At 49.4% G+C, this 25801-nt stretch overlaps 2 protein-coding genes across 11 annotated transcripts in view; both read right to left on the reverse strand.

The window, feature by feature from the left end:
• Positions 1-6927, reverse strand: part of TEX264 (testis expressed 264, ER-phagy receptor) — a 33374-nt gene extending 26447 nt beyond the window's left edge. The window contains exons 1-3 of one of the 4 annotated variants that reach the window (XM_017889790.1): positions 6775-6813; positions 5810-5901; positions 3548-3839 (exon numbers count right to left, since the gene is read on the reverse strand). In XM_017889790.1, coding sequence (XP_017745279.1) covers positions 3548-3805 — 258 coding nt within the window. In that variant the 5' untranslated portion in view covers positions 3806-3839; positions 5810-5901; positions 6775-6813. Of the gene's footprint in view, positions 1-3547; positions 3840-5809; positions 6525-6774 lie in introns of those variants that run through there. The other 3 variants (XM_017889615.1, XM_017889739.1, XM_017889681.1) reach the window with 3 other exon arrangements.
• A 1078-nt stretch (positions 6928-8005) lies between these two features.
• RAD54L2 (RAD54 like 2) overlaps positions 8006-25801 on the reverse strand; it is a 134281-nt gene continuing 116485 nt past the window's right edge. For 4 of the 7 annotated variants that reach the window (XM_017889120.1, XM_017889177.1, XM_017889219.1 and 1 more), the window contains 4 exons: positions 22134-22333; positions 20644-20733; positions 17918-18010; positions 14773-15964 (listed from right to left, as the gene is read on the reverse strand). In XM_017889120.1, coding sequence (XP_017744609.1) covers positions 14970-15964; positions 17918-18010; positions 20644-20733; positions 22134-22333 — 1378 coding nt within the window. In that variant the 3' untranslated portion in view covers positions 14773-14969. Of the gene's footprint in view, positions 8202-9060; positions 9569-9761; positions 12734-14772; positions 15965-17917; positions 18011-20643; positions 20734-22133; positions 22334-25801 lie in introns of those variants that run through there. The other 3 variants (XM_017889512.1, XM_017889366.1, XM_017889446.1) reach the window with 3 other exon arrangements.

A 25801-nucleotide genomic window follows, 5' to 3' on the forward strand; every position in this document is an offset into this window, starting at 1 on the left:
TGGACCAGTGTGTGTTAAGGTAGCAGATCTGTGACTGATATCCACCTACACGTGACCCTTATCTCTGAACTCATCCCCCTTCCCTTGCATACCTTAAAGAGGAATGGCCCACACTCCATGAATGCTGGGCTCTGAGGTGGGTGAGTACACCCATGAGCCCCTGCCAGGGTCTGTCCACTTCCCAAGAGACTTCTTCCCTACCTTCCCATCCCCAACCATGCCAAGGCTTTCAGGGATGAAGAATGGAATCCTTCTTCCTGCCTCACAGGAACCACTCACCCAGACCTGCAGCCTCTTCCCATATAGGACTCCAGGGCTCAAGGCTAAGAGCTCCAGCAGCAGCTACTATGAACAGGTCCACAGCAACTGCCGCTGTCCCACCTTAGTGGTACCCTTTCTTGTGCTACTTCCTGAGTCCACACCCAGCCTAGGTGGGACCAGCTTCCTCCCTGCCCAGCTGAGGACAGGAAGAGGCATGCCTAGGGAACTGTCCGTCACACCTCATGGGGGTGGGCAGCATCTAAAGGTGGCACCTCTCACCTGGTTACTCACCACGCCACTCACAGAGACTGACACAGCCTCACTGCCTCTCCACACTCACAGAGAAGCAGATACTGGCACCTGTTGTTCTGGGCAAGGGAAGGACACAATGGGGGTGGGACACTCAACAGGTCAGCCTCTATTCTCTTTCTCTGAGAACCAGAGCATGCCTCAGGCTGCATACTGCTGGTGGAGGCGGCCTAGGGGGCAAAAAGCTTGGGTTCTCAGCCCACTCCAGGACCAGAATGGGGCCTTTCCTCTAGGCTCCTAACACCCACACACTGGCAGGTCCTGGTCCCCATGGTACCCTAGTGCCCAACACAGAGCCTCGTACAGAGCAGGTGCTCAGATATTTGTTAAATTAAAACAAAAACGTATGAGATCAGTACCTTACTCCTACTATCTGAACCTGTTTTCCCCTCCATAATAGGCAGTGTGGACCAGGAGGCCTCAGGTCCTTCCGGACCAGTCTGTGATAGCCATGAGCACCTGAAGCCTGGGGGTCCATGGTTCCCTGAACCTGTTACAATCTCTGTCAGGCAGAGAATGCAATGACCAGCTCCCAGAGTAGATGGGGACCCAAGTGTCCCTGAGCCATCCCACGTGCCAGTGTGACGTAGCTCTAAATGGGGACACAGGTGTCCTCTGGACTGACCCAGGACTGGGAGGGGCAGGGTCAGAAGGGCCATCTTGACCTGTTCATCATCCTCTGTGCCAGCCAAATGACCACAGCCAGGCCAAGGGTCTAGGTTTGCTCAGTCTGACCTCTCAGCACATGTTAGCACAAGTGGTTCTCCCACCTGTCTTTGTTGTTGTTAAGCATCTGTTGAGGGCTAAGTGCTGGGGTAAATGCCTCACCTATATCACTTAACTCCTCTCAGTCTACTATGAAGCAGGTATTTTATCATTACTCTGCAGACAAGGAAATACAGGCTCAGAAAGATTATGTGATATGCCTAAGATCACTCAGCAGGATAGTGATGGGATAGAATCAGAACTCGGGACTGCTAGCCTCAAGGCTGTGCTCTCAGGCCACAGTCCCCCAGACAAGCACCCAAGTCAGACTATGACCAACCAACCCTGGAGACCCAGGGCCCACCCCATGGGGTCCACCACATCTCTGGGAAAGCTGCAGGAGGCAGTGGCCAGGCCAGAATATCCCATGCCAGGTTTCTTCCATCTCACTCGTCCCTAGACCAGCCTCCAGCACTGACCCCAGAGTACCCTGCTGCCTTAGACCTTTCCCATCCAGGAATTAGCACCTCCAACCCAAGAGGCAACGTGTTGATTCCAGAACAGACAGACATGCCAAGGGGAAGAGAGCCAGATGCAAGGACTCTCCTTGCAGAAGGCTCTGACTGGGCCAGGTGTGGGAGGAGGAGCAGGGGCTTACACAACAGAGCCCTTGAAGGGGTGAGGGTCACACATCTGGTCTAGGAGCTCCCCATAGCCCACTGTCTGTCCCATCTCACTCAGGCTCCAGTGCTTCCAACTTCAGTTAGTGCCATCTCCTGGCCATGTGACTGCAAAACCTCAACCAACCCATGTCACCTCTCACCTGGGCCCAGCCCAATCTCTTCTATGGCCTCCTGCCTCATCTCCTTCCCTCCTCCACTTGCCCTTCAGCTAACTTCCTAAAACAAAGGTGGCAAATTGTGCCACACCCTTTTCTCAACCTGCTGTACTTCCCCACCACCTGGCTGGGCAAACCCTTCCACCTTTCTCCACCCACGACATGTCTACTAACCACAATTCTCCAGTCATCCCATGTCTTCAGGCTGTTGCTGTCGCAGTTTTCTTAGCCAAGTACCCCTTCCCAACAGAGCAAAAATTCTACTTACGTGAGAAGGCCCAGTTGACATCTACCCCTTCTCTGAGCCTCCCCAGCAGACTCATGGCAGCCTCCCTGAACCTAGAGCTCAAAGTTCTGTGGACATCAAGCACAGTGTCTTGTTGGAGAATCACTTGTGTGGGGCTGACATGTCAGCCACACAGAGCTTCCTGAGGGCACAGCCAGGTCTGATTCATCTCCAGAGTGTAGGTGTGGAGTAGAACCTGGCACAGACAGGGAACCAGCACACCCTGTTTCAACTAGTGCCCCAGTGAGCCAGTTAGCAGACATTGGGTAGGCTGCAGGGCTTGTCCACTTGAGTTCTCCAGGCAAAGAAATCAGAGCTGGGGATTCCAAATGCTTGGTTTGGCATGGCTTAGTATTAGAGGCTGAAGAACCCTTGACAGAGCTGCCAGCCCATCCAGCTGTGGGCAGCACCACCCCATAGCATAGCAGTAGGCTACATTGGCAAGCTCTGACTCACCATAGGTTGTAAGAACAGCCAGACGCCCACAGGGTGCTAGTGATGCTGGATTAGTCTTTGACATCAGCATTCTGAACAATCTTAGTAGCTCATCTGGCTCCACTAGCCCCCTAGGCCATCTCCCAACTAGGCCGCTTGAGGTCTAAGGAAATGCCATATCACTGGGTTGAGGGGCATCAGAATGGCTGAAGAGGTAAGATTCCAAGCCCCATGCCCAGGGACTGCCCTCTCATCCCTCAAGGGCCTACAACTATGGCAGGAGAGCTGAGGGATGAAAAGCACAGAAACAGCAAGATGTAACCCCAAAGCGTGGGCAGAATCTGAATGGCTTGGCCTTAGAGCACTGGCCCCAAATGGAGATGGAAGGAGGGATGACAAGAAGAGGAGGCAGGGGACCAAAGTCCTGGCAGAAGCTAGGGATTCATGGTGGTATAGTCTACTGCATTTGGAAATCCACAATTAGCCATGGGCAAAGGAAACCAGACCTGGGCAAACAGAAAGCCCACATATGGATGCCGGGAGCAGAAGTCCAGGCTAAATCTGGAAGGTGCTTCAAGCTCTTAGAGGAGGGGTGTGCAAAGCCAGCTTGAAGATTCTCCCACCCTTTCCTCAGCAACCAAAACTACCCTCCCCAAAGAAGCTCTGGCCCACCAGGTCCATCAATGGGGCAGAACCCCATGGAGGCTCCTTACCATGTGGGGGTTGTCATAGTAGACAGCGATGGAGCGGAGCTTGGGAGAGATGCTGCAGCTCTCGGTGAAAAGCCGCCCAGTCTCACCATAGGGCCCCATGTGGAACTTGTAGGCCACAGTGACGTTGCGGATGGGGGGTGACCCAGCACTCACTGTCACCCCAGCCAGCAGCCCTGAGTACCCGGCAAAGGCCAGCAGCGTCAGCAGCAGTAAGAGAGTCAGGCCCCCAATCAGGCCCAGTAGTAGCAGGTCCGACATGGCTCTGGACCCCCCACACTGCACCTCAAGGCAGCTGTAAAGGAGAAAGAAGGGAGAGGAGGCTGGTAGCCTGCTCTGACAATGTGCCCACCTGCCTGCCAAGCAGTTCTGGCCCAACCTCCTCAGTCCTGCCTTGGGTGCTCTGACCCAGAGAGGGGAGGGGCCAGAGGTGTTTACACACAGAGTGACCTAGAAGGGAGCTACAAAGGATGACTGAAGCCACAAGCCTCTTTATTTCTTAATCGCAGTTGGTGAGGATCTCAGAGCAGCTCTACCTGTGAGCTGGCAGCCCTGGTCATACCTGGGGAAACTGAGTCATAGAGGGGCACAGGAGTGAGTCAGCCAGAGATACTCTCCTGGCCCTGAAAAGTCTCCCCCAAGATGCACCAGATACCAGCCAGCCTGCCTTTCCTCCACATTACCTCTTCCTCCCCACAGCTGAACCACGCCACCAGCCCAGCCTCCCCAAGCCTCAGAGACGACTGCCAGAGGGAGGACTGGCAAATGCTAAGGTTCAAACACTTATTAATGAACAGGGGGACAAACCATACTGAACAAAAACCCATGAGGGAAAATGTGCCTCAGGAAGAGAATTGCATAAGAAACTCTCCTTTTCTAAGTACATCTGGCCTTCAAGGACCTTGCAATCCAGCAAGCTCACCCATCCAGAACCAGAGGAAAGACCAGAGCAAAACGGCCTGAGCAGCTAGAACAAAGTCCAACACTAAGCTTCCCAGACTTGAACCACCAATGTTAACAAGCTTCATCCCAATTTTCCAGCCCATAGAAGAAACAGTGAGGAGTAAGAGGAAAAGGCTGCTAAAAGGGGAGTCGCATAGCAGGAAGAAGTAACAATTATCCGTAAGAGGAAAAGAAGCTGTTCAACAGCGGGCCCAGGAACGTAACACAGAGGCCAGTGTGTGAGCTATTCAAGGCAGGCTGCCTAGGTCTTCAGGCAGCTTGGGGTCAGAGGCCTAACCCTCTTACAAGGAGGGCTTGACCTGAGTTGCCCAGGCGGGGGGAATAAATCACAGCCCAGAGAAGACTGTTTAAAGAGGAAGAGAGCCATGTGACCCACTGGGGGGACATTCCCACCTCAATTATCTAAAAGTAATATTTAACATTTAAAAGGTTTTGAAGCTGAAAAGACCACACTGCAGCTTTGTGGAAAACTTAGCTCTGTGTAATTATTTCTTCCCTGTGGGTGCTGGGTGTTGATTTTACGCAAAAAAAAAAAAAAAGTCCTTGGAGTCAATGAGCACACAGTATTTGCTCACAAAAAGGCAAAGTAAATTTCTAGACTTTTGGTGTCAGGAAATTGAGGTGTTGCCCACTAGTCTCACCCATCTGTGCTTCTACCCATCAGTATCTCTCTCTTTTCTGCCTGTCCTACTCATCTCATCTCCAGTTACTTTCATTCCAATTTTCTTTGATAATGATGAGAAATCTTCCACAGAACACTTACTATATGCCAGGCACTGTCTAAATGTTGAAACACGGCTACTTCATTACCTCAAAGCAATCAAAAGAGGTAGGTAAGGCTAAAGGTACAAGTGGTTAGAGGTTAAGAGACTTGCCCAAGGTAACACAGGTATTAAACAGAGCCACATGGATCAAAATGCAGGCAACACAAGCCCAGACAGTCTGACTCCAGGCCCCAATTTCCACTTTCTCTCTCCTCTCTGGTGACTGGCTTCCAGAAAGGCTCAAGCATTAAATCCTTGTTGGACATCTCTGAGCCCAAAGCTGGAAAACTCTCAGCATCTAGGCCCCCACTTGCCTTGGGAATGACAGACTCTCATCCTGATCTGCCATTTCAGCTGAACACTTCCTGTCTCCTCAAGGAAACTTAGTATCTACCTTTCTCTTCCTCTCACTTCCCAAACTGCTCAGAAAGGGGGGGAAAAATGCACCTGTGCATCTCAGAGGCTTGGTCGGCACGGGGAGGGGTAACGTGAATTTCCCCTATATTCAAAAGTAAAGGAAGACGGTCTGGGAGTTCACCTGAAATGCCAGGCTCACTTTTAGTAACTGCTTGCATCCAGTGCGGCAGGAACCGAGCGCTCCAGTGCTGGGAGCTGAAAGAACAGCCACCCCTGCCCAGGAAATAATCACTGAGCCAACCATCGTGCCCTGACTGCCCTCCTCAGGGAAAGCCTACAGGGGCCTCTAAAGCACCGTCGTCCCATTCTCAAACCCCTTGGGGAAATCAGAAGCTAAACCTAGCTTTACAAGGTCAGGGCTCTTCACTAGAGCTCTGGTCACACTCCTCTTCCTGGAGGGCTCCAACCACACTTGGCGCTCAGAAACTGCCGCTGCTGCCGACCTTGGGCAGACTGCGCCCTCCCTCTAGCCTCGGTTTCCCCTCCGCTCAGAGGCCCGGCATGGACGCGTGCGGCCGGTACAGGAGAGCGTCAGGGAAGGCTGCGCCCAGCTGGCTTCCTGGAGCCGCTCACGTGCGCGGCGGCGGAGGGCCGGGCCCTTAAACGGCCCCAGTCCTAGGCTAAACTTCGGTGCTAGCAGGCACCGGGTGGACTATGGTGAGCGGGGGGCCGCCGCCTCCCACTTTCGGATTCCAGCCCCTGCTCATCCCGGGCCTCGCCTATTTACTCAGAGCCTTTCTCTTCGCCCACCTCCTCACGGAGCCCCACGCACATCTGTAACTTAAGGGACGCTAAAGTTTGCAGCCCAGGCTGCGAGGCGCGGCCTTGGGGGACAGAGGCGGAGTTAAAACGCGACTCGCGCCTCTTTCCCCCACCTCCACGGCCCCGGGGCATGCCCCGCACCGGTGGCCGCCGCAGTGGGCTGCCCGGAAGAGTAGGGGCTGCCCCAAAGTCGCATCCAGGCCCTCGGACCCGGCCGAGGCCATCTGTGGGCAAGACGTTGCAAAGAGCGGCCCGGGCCGCGGGGGTCACGGAGGGGACACGGGGAGTCCTGAGGTCGCGCCAGGGCGGACAGGGGTCCCAGACCTACGCCCCAGCGGGTATGCCTCTTCTCTGGCCCGGCCCTCACCTCAGTAGCCGCCCGCTGCGGACGCCGATCCGCGCAGGCGGCTCAGGGCTCTGTTACGGAGCCTGCGCGCGCCCGCCGCGCACGCTCGCTCCGCCCCCTCTCGCGGCGGGACGCGGCCGTGGCCGTGGGCGCGTGCGCGCGGGAACCGGAGAGTGGAGGCCTGCCCCGCCCCGTCTCCATGGCAACGGGCGTGCGCCTAGCCCCAGCGCCAGCTGCGCGGAACCCACGCCGTACCTTCCCGCCTCCAACAAAATATCCGGTTGCTGAGGTTGATTTGGCAACACCCCCGGGCATCTGAGTTGGCAGGAGCACCACAATGACAGCCTGGCCCAGACTTGGGTACGGGAGGCAGCCCAGTGGTCCGCAGTAGAGGGCCAGGCTGGGGGCCAGGGAGCTGGGGCTGAGGAGAATTTGTACAGGCTAGGGAGGTGCAGCACAGCAGTATCAGCCTCTGGCATTTGCACCACCTTTAGTCCTGCCACTTTCTCTCACTGTGGCTTCACAACAGACTTGGGAACCAAGCAAGGCATACACAGCTGAGGAAGCTGAAGCCCAGTCTGAGCTCACGAAAGAAACTGGTGGATCCAATCTCTGCGTAGTGCAAATATCTGCTTCCTGCCTCCGTCCACCCATTCCCACTTCCGTGAGTACATTCATCCAACACTTATATCACTCCTTGCCAGGACAGTTCTAGGGGCTGGGGACAGAGTGAACAAAACCAAGGCTCCGCCCTCCTGGAGTTCACGTTCCATGGGAATGCCCTTCTTCCAGGCTCCTCCCTCAGTGCCCGGGTTGTAGCTGGGGGAGGCTGGTCTACTTTTCTGGTTTAGCGATAACTTACGTGATTCCTACATCAAGTGTAAGCTCCTTGATGATTGGTTCCATCTTCGCCTCAAATTTCTGAGGACCTACAAACTACAAAGCACTCTTCTAGGGGCCCAAAGATAAAACGCTCCTCTAGTGAGAGTCCCGGACTTTTGGTGGGAGGTGGAGAAGGTGACAACTATGCTGCTAAGCTTGGCTACAAGACCGGCGAGGCCAAGAGCTACTTTGGTATCCTGACAAGGACTGATGTTTGGGAGGGGATTCAGCAGATGGGAACACCACGAAGGTGGTGGTGGGAAAAGTCAGCAGTCACAAGGTGGTTCACCTTGTGGATCCCCACTACTGCACGAGCAAAGAGCAGGCTGGGCACACAGAGGCAGTCAGAATCCCAGCTTCCTTTCCCTGTGCTTCACATTCTTCCTTCTGCAGGCAGGGGAGATTGAACTTTATCCACAGGGCCAAGCCTGTCCCAACTCTCTAGGCACACTGGCAGAACAGGCAGCTGGCCCCTCACAGGCACTCCGGGCTGGGCCAGTGCAGGTCGCAGCAGTTGTTTTACCTATGAACATCAAGCACATGGTCAAACCCTCAGCTTAGGTGCCCCAGGCAGGCGGGCTACACACTTAGAAGCCTTTCCTTTGACACAAGGAGCGGCCATGGCCCGGGCTCAGAGACTGACAGCCTCTGCCTGCAGGGTCTGCGTGGTCATTTCTCCTGCTTCTCAGAAGGTGGTGAGCTTTTCCCAGGAAACCATTTTAAGGAGGTGCCCATTCTTTATCTTGTTCTCTCTGCTCACTTCCTTTAGCCTGACTAGGGAACTCTAGAGCCCCACATCAGAGTTCAGCATGTGCCTCAGGAGCTTCAGCACCTCTTTTGTGGAGAGTCCGCTGGTGACTGGAGCTGCAGGCCATCACATCAGCCCGCCCAGCTTCACCTCAGGCTGCTTCCAACAGTGCCAAGTGAAGTCCCTTGGCAGGATCCCTGCAAGGCAGCGGCTGGCCACCAGGAGGCAGCAGCCTACTCTGCAAGGCACTTTATTCAACCCCTTGTAACAAGTTGGACTAAACAAGCTCGCCCAGCCATCTGCTACCACCCTCCACTCCCAATCTTTTTTTTTTTTTTTTTTTTGAGACGGAGTCTCGGTCTCGCTCTGTCGCCCAGGCTGGAGTGCAGTGGCGCAATCTCCTCTCACTGCAAGCTCCGCCGCCTCCTAGGTTCACACCATTCTCCTGCCTCAGCCTCCCGAGAAGCTGGGACTACAGGCGCCCGCCACCACGCCCGGCTAATTTTTTTTTTTACATTTTTAGTAGAGATGGGGTTTCACCGTGTTTTGCCAGGATGGTCTCGATCTCCTGACCTCGTGATCCGCCCGCCTCAGCCTCCCAAAGTGCTGGGATTACAGGCGTGAGCCACTGCGCTTGGCCTCCACTCCCAATCTTATCTCCCAATAGCACAGATTCCCCTATCATGAGTCCAGACTTGGCCTTCATCTCCTCTTGCCTTCCTCTGTCCAAGGAATCACTACAGAGATTCTTTCTCTATCCTTCTTTGTACATTTCCAGAAAATTGTTTCCCCAGGGCCCCTCCCCTTGAAGAATTAAACAGGAAGCTGGAGTAGACTGTCCCTTCTTTCCCCCACCTCTCACACTCCAAAGCTCTGGTTAACTCTGTGGGCCAGTGACTTAGATTCCCCAACACAGATGACAATCAGAGAATACACATGCAATAAGAATGCTTTCGCTGCCACCAGCCACTCACAGACACACCATCTCCCACTCTCTGAAGGCACTGTGCCCAATCCCCAGCCACTCACTGGTCTAGTCAGGGCTGCCCCTTCACTGGTCTTGCCTTGGCTGAGGACCAGCTAGCTTCAAGCCACTCTGAAGTCAGCTTGCTGTTTCCCCTGGAGCCTGGTAATACATCCTTCTTCAGGTGAACAAAAGCAGAAAAAGCCCAGTGAACCCCACTGCAACAAAGAGCCTTGCCAGCAGTCTTCCTTCTGCTCCTGCCTATCTCACCACCCAAGGGCTATCCCAGAGCCCACTATGTTCTAAGATCTATTCCTTTCACCACCACCCAGCCAAACAGCTATCCAGACAATTCCTTGATCAAGCAACACTGCCTTCTTGAGTTTAAATTTTATTTTACAAAAAGAGAAATAAAGAAAACTGATAGGCAGTTATACTGACTTACAATTGTTCTGTTTGCTTTTTTTTTTTTTTTTTTAAAAAGTGACATGAAACACAAGTAAAAATAAATACGTCATAGAAACAGCCAGTTGCCCAGTCTCTGGGGCAGGAGCGCCTGCCCTGCTGAGAGGAGGGAAGCCCATGATCACACCAGCAGCTGGATCACCCAGCCACAGATGCTCCTCAAAGCCAGGCACAGGTCCCAGGCCTCAGGGGCGTCCTGAGGAAAGAAGACGGAAAACCAAAGCCAGGTGCCAGGACCCTGGGGCCACCTCATTATCCCCCACTCCTCCTGGCAGCAGTCTGGTCTTAGTGGTTATCCATAGCGACCCCCCTTAACCCACCTGGACCCTCTTCCCCTGACCTCTCTGAAGATGGTACAAGGGAAAAACCTGTCTTGGGCAGGCTGGGGGGATTCTTCTGGTGAGTCCCCAGCCTACCCTGAGTAACACAACCAGATAACAGTCATTTTACACCCAGGTGCAGATGAGCACAGCACACACATACATACACACGCGCACGCACACACACACACACACACACAGCTGGGCTGAGCTCTCTTCCAGGGAGGGTCCTGGGTCCGGTCACAGTATGAGGTCCTCTCTCTTCTGAATATCATCCCAGTAGTGGCAGCAGAGAGTACCCAAACCTCCCCAAGCCCTCTGCATTGCAGACACTGCAGCCTGCTTGGCTACCCCTCCCCAACGCACTAGATTACTACGTCAAATAGACCTGCAAAAGCGAAAGGTGCACACTCAGGTCCCTGAAGAGCAAAGAAGTTGGACACTGCCTGCTCAAGAAGTTCATCGTTATAAGACTCAGATATTCATAAAAGGCCTAGGGCCAAGCTAGTAGCACAGAAAAGGCATTAAGGGGATCACAGCAAAATACACAGGGCAGAAGAGAACAGCTGGCAGCAGGGGAACAGAGTCTGAAGGTGACCAATGGAGAGCATAGCATTCTCAAATAGTCCTTGAGATACTGATTCCTGGGAGTAGTCAGCAGAGGGCCAGAACATCTCCTGGGTGTCCTTTTGGGGAAGGATGACTTCACTTAGTTTTGGGGGTGAAGAGCCACTGAGCTGGGTGCACAGAAGGCCATGGCTCAGAAGGGAAAGACTGATCTTCTGAGAAATCAAAAGGAAGTGGGGGCCGGGAGCAGTGGCTCATGCCTGTAATCCCAACATTTTGAGAGGCCGAGGCGGGCGGATCCACTTGAGGTCAGGAGTTCAAGGCCAGCCTGACCAACATGGTGAAACCCCGTCTCTACTAAAAAATACAAAAATTAGCTGGGCATAGTGGTGTGTACCTGTAATCCCAGCTACTTTTGGGAGGCTGAGGCAGGAGGATCACTTGAGTGGAGGTTGCAGGGAGCCAAGATCATGCCACTGCACTCCAGCCTGGGCAACAGAGCAAGACTCCATCTCAAAAAAAAAAAAAAAAAAAAAAAGAAGTGGAAAGCAGAAGGTAATATCCAGAACACTAGTAACAAAGAATGTAAAGCCCCCAGAAGACCTTCCCCATGGGATGAGGACTTAATTTCAGAGCAATACCAGGTTTGAATAAACTGACACAGAGGGCCCTTCTCTGCTGACAACTTTGGGAGTGATGGTCCTACCCAGGTCACTTAAGTTTGGCTAAGTATTTCAACCAGTCTGCAAAACTTTACCCCAGCACTTTGCTTCCTGCTCCTGAATTGAGAAATTTCATATTTAGTTGTGAATCACAAGCATATAGAGACTCCACACACTAATTCCTAGGGAAGAGAGCTCCAAGGACCAGACAGAATTATCCTTAAATCAGGAGATGATGAGATAGATGGCTAAGAAGCGTAACTCAAAGGAGTGTGGACTTCATAGATATCCAATCTAAATAAAATGATATGACCCAACATGGTTCACTTCCTTTCTTAAATAGCTACTTTGTCCCTGTTCAATTTTTATCTACAAATATATTAAGGAAATCAAGCATCACTATAAGTGGTAAACCTGAATCATTAAGTAGTACTGTGTTCCCCTGGCTGAGAACTTGGCTAAACCAAATGAATGGGGCTTGAGAGGCCCTTGAAAACATTTCATGAAGACAATGGTAAGGGAAAATGCCTCAGCCCTCCCTCTTATTACCAGCCACAACCCCCCCTCAGGCCTGGATGGTGGGTGGAAGACACCAAGTGTTTATGATCAAAGAAACTGTAAAACATAGTTGTTAGGCTCTGAGATACTTCCCGCTTCCCTCACAAACATGCTTATGTTTGGTGTGCATGCACATTTGCCTACCAGCACACATAAAGAGATAGCGGAAAAGTCAGAAGTGTTTTCAGGTTCTTTTCTTTAAAAAAAAAAAAGCAAAAACCATGGACCTGGTAGCACTCCAATTTCCCATGATCCCACCCCCAACCCCTCTACACAATAGAAACTGCACATATGAGAGAAAGTCTTCTCTAGTCAGGTCAGCCTCTCAGAATGATGGCCTCTGCTGAGTAGAAGCAAGACCCAGTCCCTGGAACAATGGGTAGAGAGTAAGCATGTGCTGCCTCTCAGAATACCCATTTACTTTCTGTCAACTTCAAAAGTCAAGCCTATCCCTTCAGGGAATGGTTTCAGTTCCCGGCTGGGAAGGTTTCCGGATTCTTGGAGGTTGGTACAGTGATTTCCTAGAATTGAACACAGAAATACCCCCTTCTCCCGACAAAACACACACACAACACATACACACACATACACACTTGCACACACGCGTCTCTGGGATCCCAGTGCTCCAGGCCCTGAGAGGCATCAGTGTAACCCAGGTTCTGAGTGTGTCCTGTAAATTGGAGATTCAGTCTAGCTCACTCCTACTGCACCAACCTCAACCTGAGAGCCCACTCCAACTGAGTCCCTTCACCATCCATTCTTGGGATGCATCTGAAAGAGAAAGCACTGGTTGGAACTGCTATTTTTAAATTATTAAAATAATTTGCATAGCTAAATTGTAGATCTAAGGCTTCCATGAGTAGAAGAGTTAAGTGTCTGGCAGGGTGCTTATGAAAACACAAAGCTTCTTAAGTTCCACTTTTGGTGTTATTGGACAGCAGACAAACACACATATACACATGCACCCCATCCATCATGTCCTTGTCTCTTCTCTGAGGACAATACCCCAGAGTCTGCTGAGGCCCTCCAAAGATGGAAATGGGCTGGTCAGAAGAGCTGCAGGAGCTACTACTGGGATAACCTGACTAAGCTGCCTTCTGGGCTGGGAAGAGGCAGGTACGGCACCTGCCCAGTAAGGAGGGAGCCATGGGTAAGTGGTAAAGCTCTAAAGCCAAAGTTTGTTCATCATAAAGAACCGTCTGGCAAAGTCTTGTGGTGGTAGATACAGAGGGGGCAGGGACACCAATAGGAAGACAGCCAGTGTTTATGCTTAAGGACTAGACAACCCTCCCCTGGCAATGGCAATAAGGGGAGACCCAGAATGACTGGCGCATTCTTTTAAGGTAAAACCCAGACTTAGGGCTCCTACAGAGAAAGGGCTCCTCTATGTTCCTTCAAAGATGGAGGCAGCAGACACCAGGCCTACATGGACTACTTGAAGACATTTCCTAACAAGAAATCAATAGTCCCTCAACCCAGCAACCACCTATCCACAGCTTCACTATTCGGCATAGAGAGCCAGCCTCTAAGGTCATCCCAGGAGGATATAGCTCCAACTCTGGGGTCTCTTACTTCCCAATTGCAAACTCCATGATCACAACTTTCAATTTCTGTGGAATGAGTCCCACCCTCCACTAACTATCCAGTCTCAGGATTCCCTGATCTTCCTGAAAAGCCATCTCTCAAAAATATAGTTGTTTAATCCAAACCTTGGTCAAACCTAACTCTTTCCCTGGTCAATTTACCATCCATCCAGGATTGTTTTTCACCAGTGGCTATAGGGTCTGGGATATCTTAAAACTTCCCTTTCTATCTCCTACCCTCCTCACCCTTAACCTCCCCCCACCCCACCCCCAAATAAACAAGACACATGAAAAGTCCAAGTAATAAATAATTGCCCATAAGAAATAAATTAACATGGAGCTCTCTAAAGGGGAAGGAAAGAAACAGGAAAGACTACCAGGATAGGCAGCTGGGGGCTCAGTTCTACCCTGGTGAAAAATGTCTTCCAGCCACAACTCTACGATCTTTCATTCACATACTGCAGTGCTTCTCCCTCCCAGCCTCTGCACACAGACAACCTTCCACGCTGGAAAGGGAGAGCTGCTCAGAGATAGCCACCGGGGTTAAGAGACATAGCCACCGGGGTTAAGAGACATAGATTGGTAATGCCCATTTTCTCTCATGAATTTCCCCACATTCTCACACAAATGTGGCTCTGAAAACCAGAGACTTAAGTTAGCTGGGCCTTCTCTTCACCCATCTAGAAGGAAACTTGTGATTTCCATGGCTCTTCTGGGCTCACCCTGATGTTCACACTAATAGGTGCCATGAACCACCAAACTGACTTCCATTTAAAGAAAGATAAATTCATTTTTCAGTTTCCATCTTAGTTCTTCCCTCCCTCCCCTCCCACCTTCACCCCTGCTCTGTTCCATACATATACATACATACATACATAAACATACACCCACACACTCATAAACACACATACCTGGTCAGCTTCCTTCCCAACCCCTAAAAAGACCCCACTTCACATGGGATCACAGTCTGCTCCCGCTACCCACCCTCCTTCTCTCACTCATTCTCCCTCCCTTCAATCCCCTCCCCAGGCCAAGCTAAGTCACCTAGTAAGGCAGCTCTCTTGGGAGAGAATGTTCCCAAAAACAGAAATGGGATGTGCGCTTCTACACTCAGATGGGCGAGCAAGCAAGCAGACAGCATAAGCAAGGCAGGAAGGAAAAGAGGCTGCACTGCCCCTCCATCCCTGTTTTGGGTCCCTGATTTCCCACTATTGCTGCTCTGTTGGACCTTTTTTTTTTTTTTTTTTTTTTCCTCTTTTGTTAAACAGCAACAGAGCTCTGCCACTTTGGCCAACCACCCTCCTTTGTCCTCTTCCTTTTCCCTCCTGCCAAGTGTCCTATTCTCAAAAAGTCTAAATCACTGCCTTCCAGCTTGGTGGGCAACCTGCTGGGGGCCCCAAGTGAGGTGGGGAGGGGCTCCCCAGCTATTTCCCAGTGACCTCTATCACATCATCATCCTTATCCTCATCATCATTGGAGCTGAACCCCACCTCGGCGACCTCATGAGAGTCAAATGGAGGCACCTGGGACCGTAGAAGGCCACCAGCTGGGTAGCCTGCATGTGGGGACATGTAGCCTGGATAGATAGACATGCCCCGCGAAAGGTTGCTGGGCAAGACAGGGGAAGGAAAAGGCGCAAACATCCTCGGCTCGGACAGGAGTGGCTGTGAGAATGGGAGTGAATAGCTGGGTAGTATCCCTGGCACAGAAGGGTTGAGCATGAAGGAGGGGTTGCTGGCAGTGACTGAGGTAGCCGTGGAAGAGGAACTGACGGGGCCTGCTGGCACCAGAGGGTCAGTAGTCACTGGAAACACCAGGCGGGCATCTGCCAGCAAATTGGACAGCTGGTAGTAGGAGGGGGTACTGCCCATAAACAGGGAGTTCTCCCCAGCCTGGGAGGTGAAGGGGGTGGTGAGGTTATGGTTTAAGGAGACGGGTGGCATGGCAAACCCGCCAGAGACTGGATACCCGTGTTCATACGGCTGCACGGGGACTGGCAGATGACCCTTCCTGGACCGCCGGCGGGATGACTCCTGGGCAGCAGGTGGTGTGGCCAACTTTCGCTTGTGGCCCCTTAAGTCCAGCACTGGGTGCCTATCACCACAGGGCTGGGCAGTCACCAAGAGAGAACTATTGAGGCAATGACCCCCTAGTCGAGGCTCAGTTCCGAGAGCTGTCCCAGGAACAGCACTGCTGTCCATAAGTTGGGCCGGGGGGCCAGGCAGGGCGGCATTGGCGCCTGGGGAGCTCTGATGGGATTCCCGGGCAGCAGCCACATCTGCATACTGCTGAAGCTCACTGATGATCTCTGGGCTGTCAGGAGAGACGGGCCTGGCCAGCCCCTCAGGATCGGGGGCTTTGGGTGATGAGGCACTGTGTCTGCCGTTGCTTGTGGACTCACAAGAAGGTCCCTGGGAACCTGGGGACAAAATGTAGGTAACTGAGAACCAGAGTGGCCAGGGAGAGAAGAAGGGTAGAGGAGAAAACTCCATTAAAGAAAATCCTATCCTGTAGTCCCCAAAATTATAATAGTTTGACATCTAAACAACATCACCCAGTCAACCTTTTCCAGTCACAAAGAAATTCTTTGACCCCAGAAATAAGTCTATCTATGACAAGACATGTAACTTTTCTGCACCCCAGTTCCCCAAACTGTAAAAGTATACCAAAGTGAATCCTATGAGATAAGGGATATGAAACACTAAGAGATCATTCTTAAAACTAGTCAAACTTTTTCTGGCAGTAAGAGACAGTCAGTGATCAGTGTGGCAGAAAGAGGAAAATCAAGCTAAAAAGCACTTCATTCTGATTTGAAAACAAAACAAAATCCATAGCTATGAAAGACAACTGGGACAAATAGGAAATCTCAATTTTGGAATACTAGGTAATTTTATGGAACTGTTAGCTTTCTTTAGTGTAATAATGATATTGTGGCTAGGAACAGAATATCTTTAATCTTAACAGATGTATGTTGAAGTACTTAGAGATAAAATGACATGATGAAAAACATGACATGATATCTTCAACTTACAAATGACTCAACTAATAGAAAGGGAGGGAGAGAAAGAAGGTTTATGAAAACCAACAATCATTAAATCTAGGTGCAGGATATATGTGTGCTCATAGTGCTATTTTTCAACTTTTCTGTATGTATGAAAATTTGAAATTTCCATAATACAAAGCAGGGAATAAGAGCATTCTAGCCCTCTAGAATTCTAGCTTGGGATGGGAGGATTCAATGAGAACCACTCCCACTGAGGGGAACTTGGCAAGAGTTCTTAACACTGTTCATGTGCCACACATATACCCTTTGACCTGGCAATCCCACTTTAAGGAACATATCCTATAGATATAACCACCTCTGAAAAAGCACTGTCAGTGATGATGGAGTATAATAATCAAAATGTATGTTGATAGGGAACTAGTTAATACATTGTGTTATAGCTCATCCTGTGCGAACCTTCAAGGAGACATATCTAGAAGAAATGATAAGGAATAAACTATTACTGGTGAGTGAAAAAAGGAGTAAATAGTATTTTATGGTATGTTAGCATTTGTTTTAAAAATACAAAGAAAGTTGGCTGGGCAAGGTGGCTCACACCTTGACACCAGCAATTTGGAAGGCCGAGGTGGGTGGATCACTTGAGGTCAGGAGTTAGAGACCAGCCTGGACAACATGGTGAAACCCCATCTCTACGAAACATGCAAAAATTAGCTGGGTGTGGTGGCACGCACTTGTAATTCCAGCTAATCGGGAGGCTGAGTCAGAAGAATCGTTTGAATCCGGGAGGTGGAGGCTGCAGTGAGCTGAGATTGCACTACTGCACTCCAGCCTGGGTGACAGAGCAAGACTCTGTCTCAAAAAAAAAAATAAAATAAAATAAGGAGGAACAATGGATGGCTGCGACCATGGTGGAGGAAAAACTTATGGCCCGGCATGGTGGCTCACGCCTGTAATCCCAGCACTTTGAGAGGCCGAGGCAGGCGGATCACGGGGTCAGGAGTTCGAGACCAGCCTGATTAACATGGGGAAATCCCACCTCTACTAAAAATACAAAAATTAGCTGGGCGTGGTGGCACGCTCCTGTAATCGCAGCTACTCAGGAGGCTGCGGCGGGAGAATCACTTGAACATGGGAGGCGGAGGTTGCAGTGAGCCAAGATTGCACCATTGCACTCCAGCCTGGGCAACAGAGCGAAACTCCATCTCAAAAAAAAAAAAAAAAAAAACTTACTTTTCACTTTACCTCTTTGTGTACATTCTGAATTGTGAACCACGTACATATTATCTGTTCACATAATAAGTTAATACCTAACCAAAACAAAGCAAACGAATGTTTGAAAAGTAAAATGGAAAGTAAAAGCCATCACACCTGAGGCAGCCATCCGACCATCTTCAGGAACCTTTGGTTTGCCAGTTGCCCGGACAGCAAAGATCCGTCCATCACTGGTACGGATGTATGTCCCTAAGAATAGATATGAGGAAGACAGTTAGAAGCAGACATTTAATACAGCCAATCCTGGGAAACTCCAGGCTATGCACCATGGGCTTGTAAATAGCTATGCAATTAGCTATACCATCTCCCAAGATTCCTGAAATAAGGAGTGGGGTGACTGAGCTATGGACTCATAATTATTCATTTATTTCACAAACATTGATTACATGACTACCATGTGCCAGGCACTGTTCTAGACACTAGAATGCACAAGGCAGAAAAAGGCCCTGTCTCATGGAGCTTAGTCTCTAGAGAGGGAGACAGAGACTTACACCACAAAATATCAGGAAGGGTTCAATGCAATGGAGAAATAAATAAGGTACTACAAAAGAGAGTAAGTTGGCATCCTATGTTCCCAGGCACTCTGGCCCAGGTCCTCCTCTTGATCTGGAAGGAAGGAACCTTATTGCTTCAATATCCTCTCTCCCCTAGTAGGAATAATTCAAGAAAGACCTGCATTCTATTCCCACAAGGCACTAATCTATCTTCTCTTCAGCCTTGGGTATGTCATTTGATCAACCTCCTTGAATGTCAGTGCTGCCTTTAGGCCAGGAGTTGGCAAACTTTTTTATAAGAGCCAGATAGTTTTTGGGCCAGGCATGGTGGCTCACGGCTGTAATCCCAGCACTTTGGGAGGCCGAGGCAGGAGGATCACGAGGTCAGGAGATTGAGACCATACTGGCTAACATGGTGAAACCTGGTCTCTACTAAAAATACAAAAAATTAGCTGGGCGTGGTGGTGGGTGCCTGTAGTCCCAGCTACTTGGAAGGTTGAGGCAGGAGAATGGCATGAACCTGGGAGGCAGAGCTTGCAGTGAGCTGAGATCACGCCACTGCACTCCAGCCTTGATGACAGAGCGAGACTCCGTCTCAAAAAACAAAACAAAACAAAACAAAAACAAGAGCCCGATAGTTTTTATAAGAGCTTTATAAGCCATAAAGTCTCTGTTGTAACTCCTCAATTCTGTTGCTGTAACACAAAAACAGCTTGGCATGACTTCTCCAATAAATCTTTATGGACACAGAAATGTGAAATTCATATAATTTCACATGTCACAAAATATTACTCTTTTGATTTTTTTTTCAACCAATTGAAAATGTAAAACCCATTCTTATCTTGCAGATATTACAACAGGTAGCAGGCTAGATTTGGCCCATGGGGCATAGAGTTTGGTGACTCCTGCTATACACTAGGAAGAGAGCAGTAAAGGGGGCTGGGATCTAGACTAGGAAGAATCCAGTAAGGAGGCTGGGAATGGTGTTTTCTGTGAGTCCGGGTATTTCATGGCACTTTTTCCCTAACCTCAAAGGTATTCTAATCCAATAGAAGCTAGGGCAAAATCTCTTTACTGAACAAAAAGTCTTAAAGAGGCTCACACAATCATGGGGCTTAAAGGCTAATATGTAAAACAGGCTTGGTTAGAAGATGTGGGTGCAGAAAAGAGGGGGAAAAACAGGCTTAGATTGTGTCTCAACACTGTTTAGCCCAGCTTTTTTATTCCACCAATCTCATGCCCCTCTGTAAGGAAGACAGAGGCAGATGTGGACTTTTCAAATTACCACATGCAAAAATTCTATCATGCAACCCATGTGTAATTCATCCACATAATACATTTCCTATCAGGGGACTCCCACCCTGCTCCAAGCAAGTGGGTAAATATATGTAGGCTTATAACCCATTCCACCACTCTTTCCCTCCAATTTTGGTCTCCTTGTGTCTACTTGTCCCATCCCAAGATTCTCATAAAAATGACAGTAAGGGCCGGGTATGGTGGCTCACGCCTGTAATCCCGGCACTTTGGGAAGCCAAGGTGGGCGGATCATGAGGTCAAGAAATCCAGACCATCCTGGCCAACATAATGAAACCCCATCTCTACTTAAAAAAAAAAAGGCCGGGCGCGGTGGGCTCAAGCCTGTAATCCCAGCACTTTTGGGAGGCCGGGACGGAGCGGATCACAAGGTCAGGAGATTGAGGCCATCCTGGCTTAACACGGTGAAACCCCGCTCTTACTAAAAAAAATACAAAAACTAGCCGGGGCAAGGTGGCGGGCGCCTGTAGTCCCAGGCTACTCCGGAGGCTGAGGCAGGGAGAATGGCGTAAACCGGGGGCAGAGCTTGCCAGTGAGCTGAGATCCGGCCATGACACACCAGCCCGGGCGAGAGCGGAGACTCGTCTCAAAAAAAAAAAAAAAAAAAGTACAAATTAGCGGGCGTGCGTGGCACGTGCCTGTGTCCAGCTACTTGGGGCTGAGGCTGGAGAAATCGCTTGAACCTGGGAGGTGGAGGTTGCAGTGAGCCAAGATTCGTGCCATGCATCCAGCCTGGCACAGACCGAGCGAGCCGGTCTCAAAAAAAAACAGCAAGATAAGAGAAATGTAGGGAACCTAATTTCCTTCTTTTAAACCACTGACTAATATCCTATGGGCTCAACTCAACTCCCCTAAGCTCCTACAAATGCTATTTTCTCATTCAGTTCCCAAATGTGACATCCTAATGGGATGATTCCTATGCCCTGTCTAGCTCAAGTCACACATATTTATTCTTCTTCCCAGCCCAGCACATTCAACCAAAGGCAGGGGACAGGTCCTTGGTCAAGCTCTTACCTTTTGTCCCACGGATGATGTGGATGCTCTCACCAGCATTAATTCTTGCCTGTACATCTGTGGAGCTGTTCAGTCCAGGAATAACAATATCTAGGAAAAACACAGATCTTAAATTTAGATTGCACGGGGCCTGACTGAAGGAAGGCGGGAAAACTGCAAAGTCCTACATCTACCCCAGTTCTTCACTGGTTTCCCTACAGCCTCTCAGTGGGGCATAGGTCCAAAACCAAGGAAGGTAAAGCAAGCAGGATCTTTCACAATTGTCTAAACAAAGAATACTATGAAAACAGGAACCTCGCCAGAAATTTGAGCTGATTATCTTTGTAATCAATTTCCCTTGATTTAAATAGAAATTCATAGTTTCTGGTGTGAAAAATGTTTTAGTTCAGATGGTTGTTTCTATGTATTTTTTTCCTCCTCCCTAAACTATTTGCACGTATCTGCTCCACATCACTTTAGGCTCCAAAAATGGCCTAATCTTCTTCCTTGCTGGCATTACCCACACCTGGGAAACAGTATTTTCAAGAATTAGTAGATAATAGGATTACAAGGGGCTCTCTTTTTCACTTGTTTCAAATTTTTTACTTAGAAAAATCAGTTAAGATCTTTTCATTAAAATGTATATATTGGCTGGGTGCAGTGGCTCACACCTGTAATCACAGCACTTTTGTGAGAGGCCACGGCGGGTGAACTGCCTGAGCTCAGGAGTTTGAAACCACCCTGGGCAATATGGTGAAACCCCATCTCTACCAAAATACAAAAAAGTTCACTGGCATGGTGATGCATGCCTGTAAAATCCCAGCAACTCGGGAAGCTGAGGCAGAAGAATCGCTTGAGCCTGGGAGTGCAGTGAGCCAAGATCATGCACTCCAGTCTGAGCAACAGAGCAAGACTCCATCTTCAAAAATAATAATAATAATAATTTATATATTACAAATATTTCTAAATAACAAGATAAAAAATAGGATCACAAAATGTTTTCCATCCTAATCGTACTGAATTACAAAACAAGAGTGGATGGGTTGGCTACCTCCCACCACTGCTGACTGGCCCACCATGCTCAATTTACATCAGACTCGCAAAGGTAGAGGCAAGTGACAATTCAGATCTTCTAATTATGTACAAAGGTTGACAGCTGTCTTTTAAACCCAGATGGCTCTACAGTCAGGCAGGGCTCAGCATATTCACAGCTCTATAAGAACCTGAGACCGACCCTGTGTTCCAGCGACATTTCCACAATTCATGCAGCACTCAGAGTCTATCTCACCCACCAAATCCAAGAAAACCCAGTTCTGTGTTGTTATTCTTAAGATATTTCACTAGAATCCAAATTCCTCAAGACCAGGGACTGTTGTCTTCCCTATTTTTTACCAACAGTGCCAAGTGTAGTAAGGTCAAAAATACAAAAGGCGTTTAATAGATACTTCCTAAATGAACAAAGTAATTTTAAAAGGGACAGCAGCTCTGCCACAGAACCTAGGAGTTCCCACCTGTCGTGGTGACCACCTTTTGCACAAGGACTCCTGCACGCTGCAAGTAGTTGATCGGAAAGTTCATGGATGGATTTGTGCTGGAGGCAGCGCTTACGCTGCCTCCCAGTGGGACATGCCGGGGCATCATGGGGATGGGGGTGGACTGTACAGGACGAACACTGGCCACAGGTTTTTCATCACCCTTCAAAGTTGGCTGCCTGTAAGAGAAAGACAAGGACACTAAAAGAGTTTGGCAGAACAACTCTTACCTTTCTCCAAAGGCTACAGAGCCTCTCTAGGCTGCCCCATTCTACACCATCAGTTGCTGCTCAGAGAAGGATCAGAAGAATCTGCAGGGTGTGGTTAATTCAAAAGGAGACTAGAAGGCAGGACTCAATTGTAGCAAAAGAGGCAGAAGGATAAAATCTGTCAAAGTCTAAGGATAATCAGATGCTGGTGGAATAATATTTTCTGGACACGCAAGACAGTATTTGCTCCTCTAGAACCTGGACTATCTACACTAGGAGTTAGTCCCTAAAGGGAAGTCAGGAAGCTGTCAAGATGCAATAAGGCAGGAAAAGTTCTCCTGACCACAGCGTATGTTAAGTTGAGATGGGCAGAATTTTCCCCACTCACCCATGGAAAATGGGCCATGTAATGACACATGTTTAGGTGATCCTAAAAAATAGTCTGTCCCAACTTTAAACATCTTTACTTTCTCTCTGAAACCGTGAGTCTCAATAAGTAATACAGACACCTCTCTCTCTCTTCTGCATTACTTTTCATTGAGTTCATCCTAACTCCAGCCTGGACCAACCCTCAAAGTGCCCCTCCAGTCATGACAACAACACAAGCAGCAGCTGCCAAAGCACTATGTACAAAAGCCAGGCTTCTACTGATTTAAGATTTTTGAAAAGTCCCTGTCTACAAGCTTTCTTCAGTCTGCATCTTTTGTCTTTGGGCCTGGGGCCGGGGGGACAGGGTGTGGAAACCCTTGGACTGATACATTCTTCCTCATCTGACTGAAGATTGGCACATAAAATAACACTTTTATACCACTCTGCTGTTGGAGCTGGTCTGCATGACTCCTCAATCACATTGCTCTTAGGTTTTTAAAGGCCCCTTTGGTCAGCCCCTTGTCCCTGTGGACCTCCAACTTCCCAGATGGGCCCCAGACCTGTGCTATCTGGCCTGTTTCCCCAATGTCTTCCTAGGATGGTTTGGCAGGAGTTAGAGGCCCTGGTCAGGTATCAATGTAACAGAAACCCAGCCCAAGCCTCATACCCTGCAGGGGCTAAGACTAAGAATTTGGGTAAGAAGTGTTCCTCACATGTACCCATGTGGACAAAAAAAAAAACTCAGCAGGATCATGAACTCATCAAATGCTGTGACTGGTGCCCCCATAGGGCCAGAACTAAGCCAGAAACAAAGCTGACATCTCCTTATAGCCAGCCTGGACCATTTGTCACATCTTCTCTCCATGTGGCTTTTCTCTCACTGGGCTCAGATTTAGTCCACTCCTGATGTTACACAGAAAAGCCCAAAAAAGGAGGGGGGGCGGGGAAGAGGGGGACGCTGGTAGAGGAAAAGAGAAGAGACCATTCCTGAGCAATACTATCTTGGGAAATGACAGAAATAAAGTCTGAAACTTTTGAAAGAGAGTGACTTTCTCTTTTGAGATTGGGTCCCACTATATTGCCAAGGCTGGTCTCCAATTACTGGAGTTTCCACCCAGAGATCCACCGTTAGTCTGACGGGCTTCCCTTTGTGGGTAACCCACCCTTTCTCTCCGGCTGCCCTTAACATTTTTTCCTTCCTTTCAACCTTGGTGAATCTGACAATTATGTGTCTTGGGGTTGCTCTTCTCGAAGAGTATCTTTATGGTGTTCTCTATATTTCCTGAATTTGAATGTTGGCCTGCCTTGCTAGGTTGGGGAAGTTCTCCTGGATAATATCCTGAAGAGTGTTTTCCAATTTGGTTCCATTCTCCCTGCCACTTTCAGGTACACCAATCAAGCATAGATTTGGTCTTTTCACATAGTCCCATATTTCTTGGAGGCTTTGTTCGTTTCTTTTTACTCTTTTTTCTCTAAACTTCTCTCGCTTCATTTCACTCATTTGATCTTCAATCACTGATACCCTTTCTTCCAGTTGATCAAATCGGCTACTGAAGCTTGTGCATGCGTCACATAGTTCTCATGCCATGGTTTTCAGCTCCATCAGGTCATTTAAGGTCTTCTCTACACTGTTTATTCTAGTTAGCCATTTGTCTCATCTTTTTTCGAGGTTTTCAACTTCCTTGCAATGCATTTGAACATCCTCCTTTACCTCAGAGAAGTTTGTTATTACCGACCTTCAGAAGCCTACTTCTGTCAATTTGTCAAAGTCATTCTCTGTCCAGCTTTGTTCTGTTGCTGGCAAGGAGCTGTGATCCTTTGGAGGAGAAGAGGTGCTCTGGTTTTTAGAATTTTCAGCTTTTCTGCTCTGGTTTCTTCCCATCTTTGTGGTTTTATCTACCTTTAGTCTTTGATGCTGGTGACGTACAGATGGGGTTTTGGTGTAGATGACCTTTTTGTTGATGTTGATGCTATTCCTTTCTGTTTGTTAGTTTTCCTTCTAACAGTCAGGTCCCCCAGCTGCAGGTCTGTCAGGGTTTGCTGGAGGTCCACTCCAGACCCTGTGTGCCTCGGTATCACCAGCGGAGGCTGCAGAACAGCAAATATTGCTGCCTGAACCTTCCTCTGGAGGCTTCGTCTCAAAGGGGCACCTGGCTGTATGACGTGTCAGTCAGCCCCTACTGGGAAGTGTCTCCCAGTTAGGCTACACGGGGGTCAGGGACCCTCTTGAGGAGGCAGACTGTCCGTTCTCAGAGCTCAAACATTGTGCTGGGAGAACCATTGCTCTCTTCAGAGCTGTCTGACAGGGACATTTAAGTCTGCAGAAGTTTCTGCTGCCTTTTATTCAGCTATGCCCTGCCCCCAGAGGTGGAATCTACAGAGGCAGGCAAGCCTGGTTGAGCTGTGGTGGGCTCCACCCAGTTGGAGCTTCCAGACTGCTTTGTTTACCCATTCAAGCCTCAGCAATGGTGGACACCCCTCCCCAAGCCAGGCTGCCGCCTTGCAGTTCGATCTTGGAGTGCTGTACCAGCAGTGAGCAAGGCTCCGTGGGCGTGGGACCCACTGAGCCAGGCATGGGATATAATCTCCTGATGCGCCATTTGCTAAGACCATTGGAAAAGCACAGTATTTGGGTAGCAGTGTACCAATTTTCCAGGTATAGTCCGTCATGGCTTCCCTTGGCTAGGAAAGGGAAATCCCCAGACCCCTTGTGCTTCCCAGGTGACGCGATGCCCTGCCCTGCTTTGGCTCACCCTCTGTGGGCTGCACCCACTGTCGAACCAGTTCCAATGAGAAGAACCAGGTACCTCAGTTGGAAATGCAGAAATCACCTGTCTTCTGCATCAATCATGCTGGGAGCTGCAGCTTGTTTGTTTTTAACATGAGAATCTTAATAAGGAAAAAAAATTTTAGGCTGGGCATGGTGGCTCATGCCTGTAATTATGACATTTTGGGAGGCTGATATGGAAAGATCACTTGAGCCCAGGAGTTCAAGACCAGTCTGGGCAACACAGTGAGACCTCATCTCGACTAAAAGAAAAAAAAAAATTTTTTTTTTTTTTTTTTTTT

This window comes from Rhinopithecus bieti, unplaced genomic scaffold (assembly GCF_001698545.2).
Source record: "Rhinopithecus bieti isolate Rb0 unplaced genomic scaffold, ASM169854v2 scaffold_43, whole genome shotgun sequence".
Classification (NCBI taxonomy): Eukaryota; Metazoa; Chordata; class Mammalia; order Primates; family Cercopithecidae; genus Rhinopithecus; species Rhinopithecus bieti.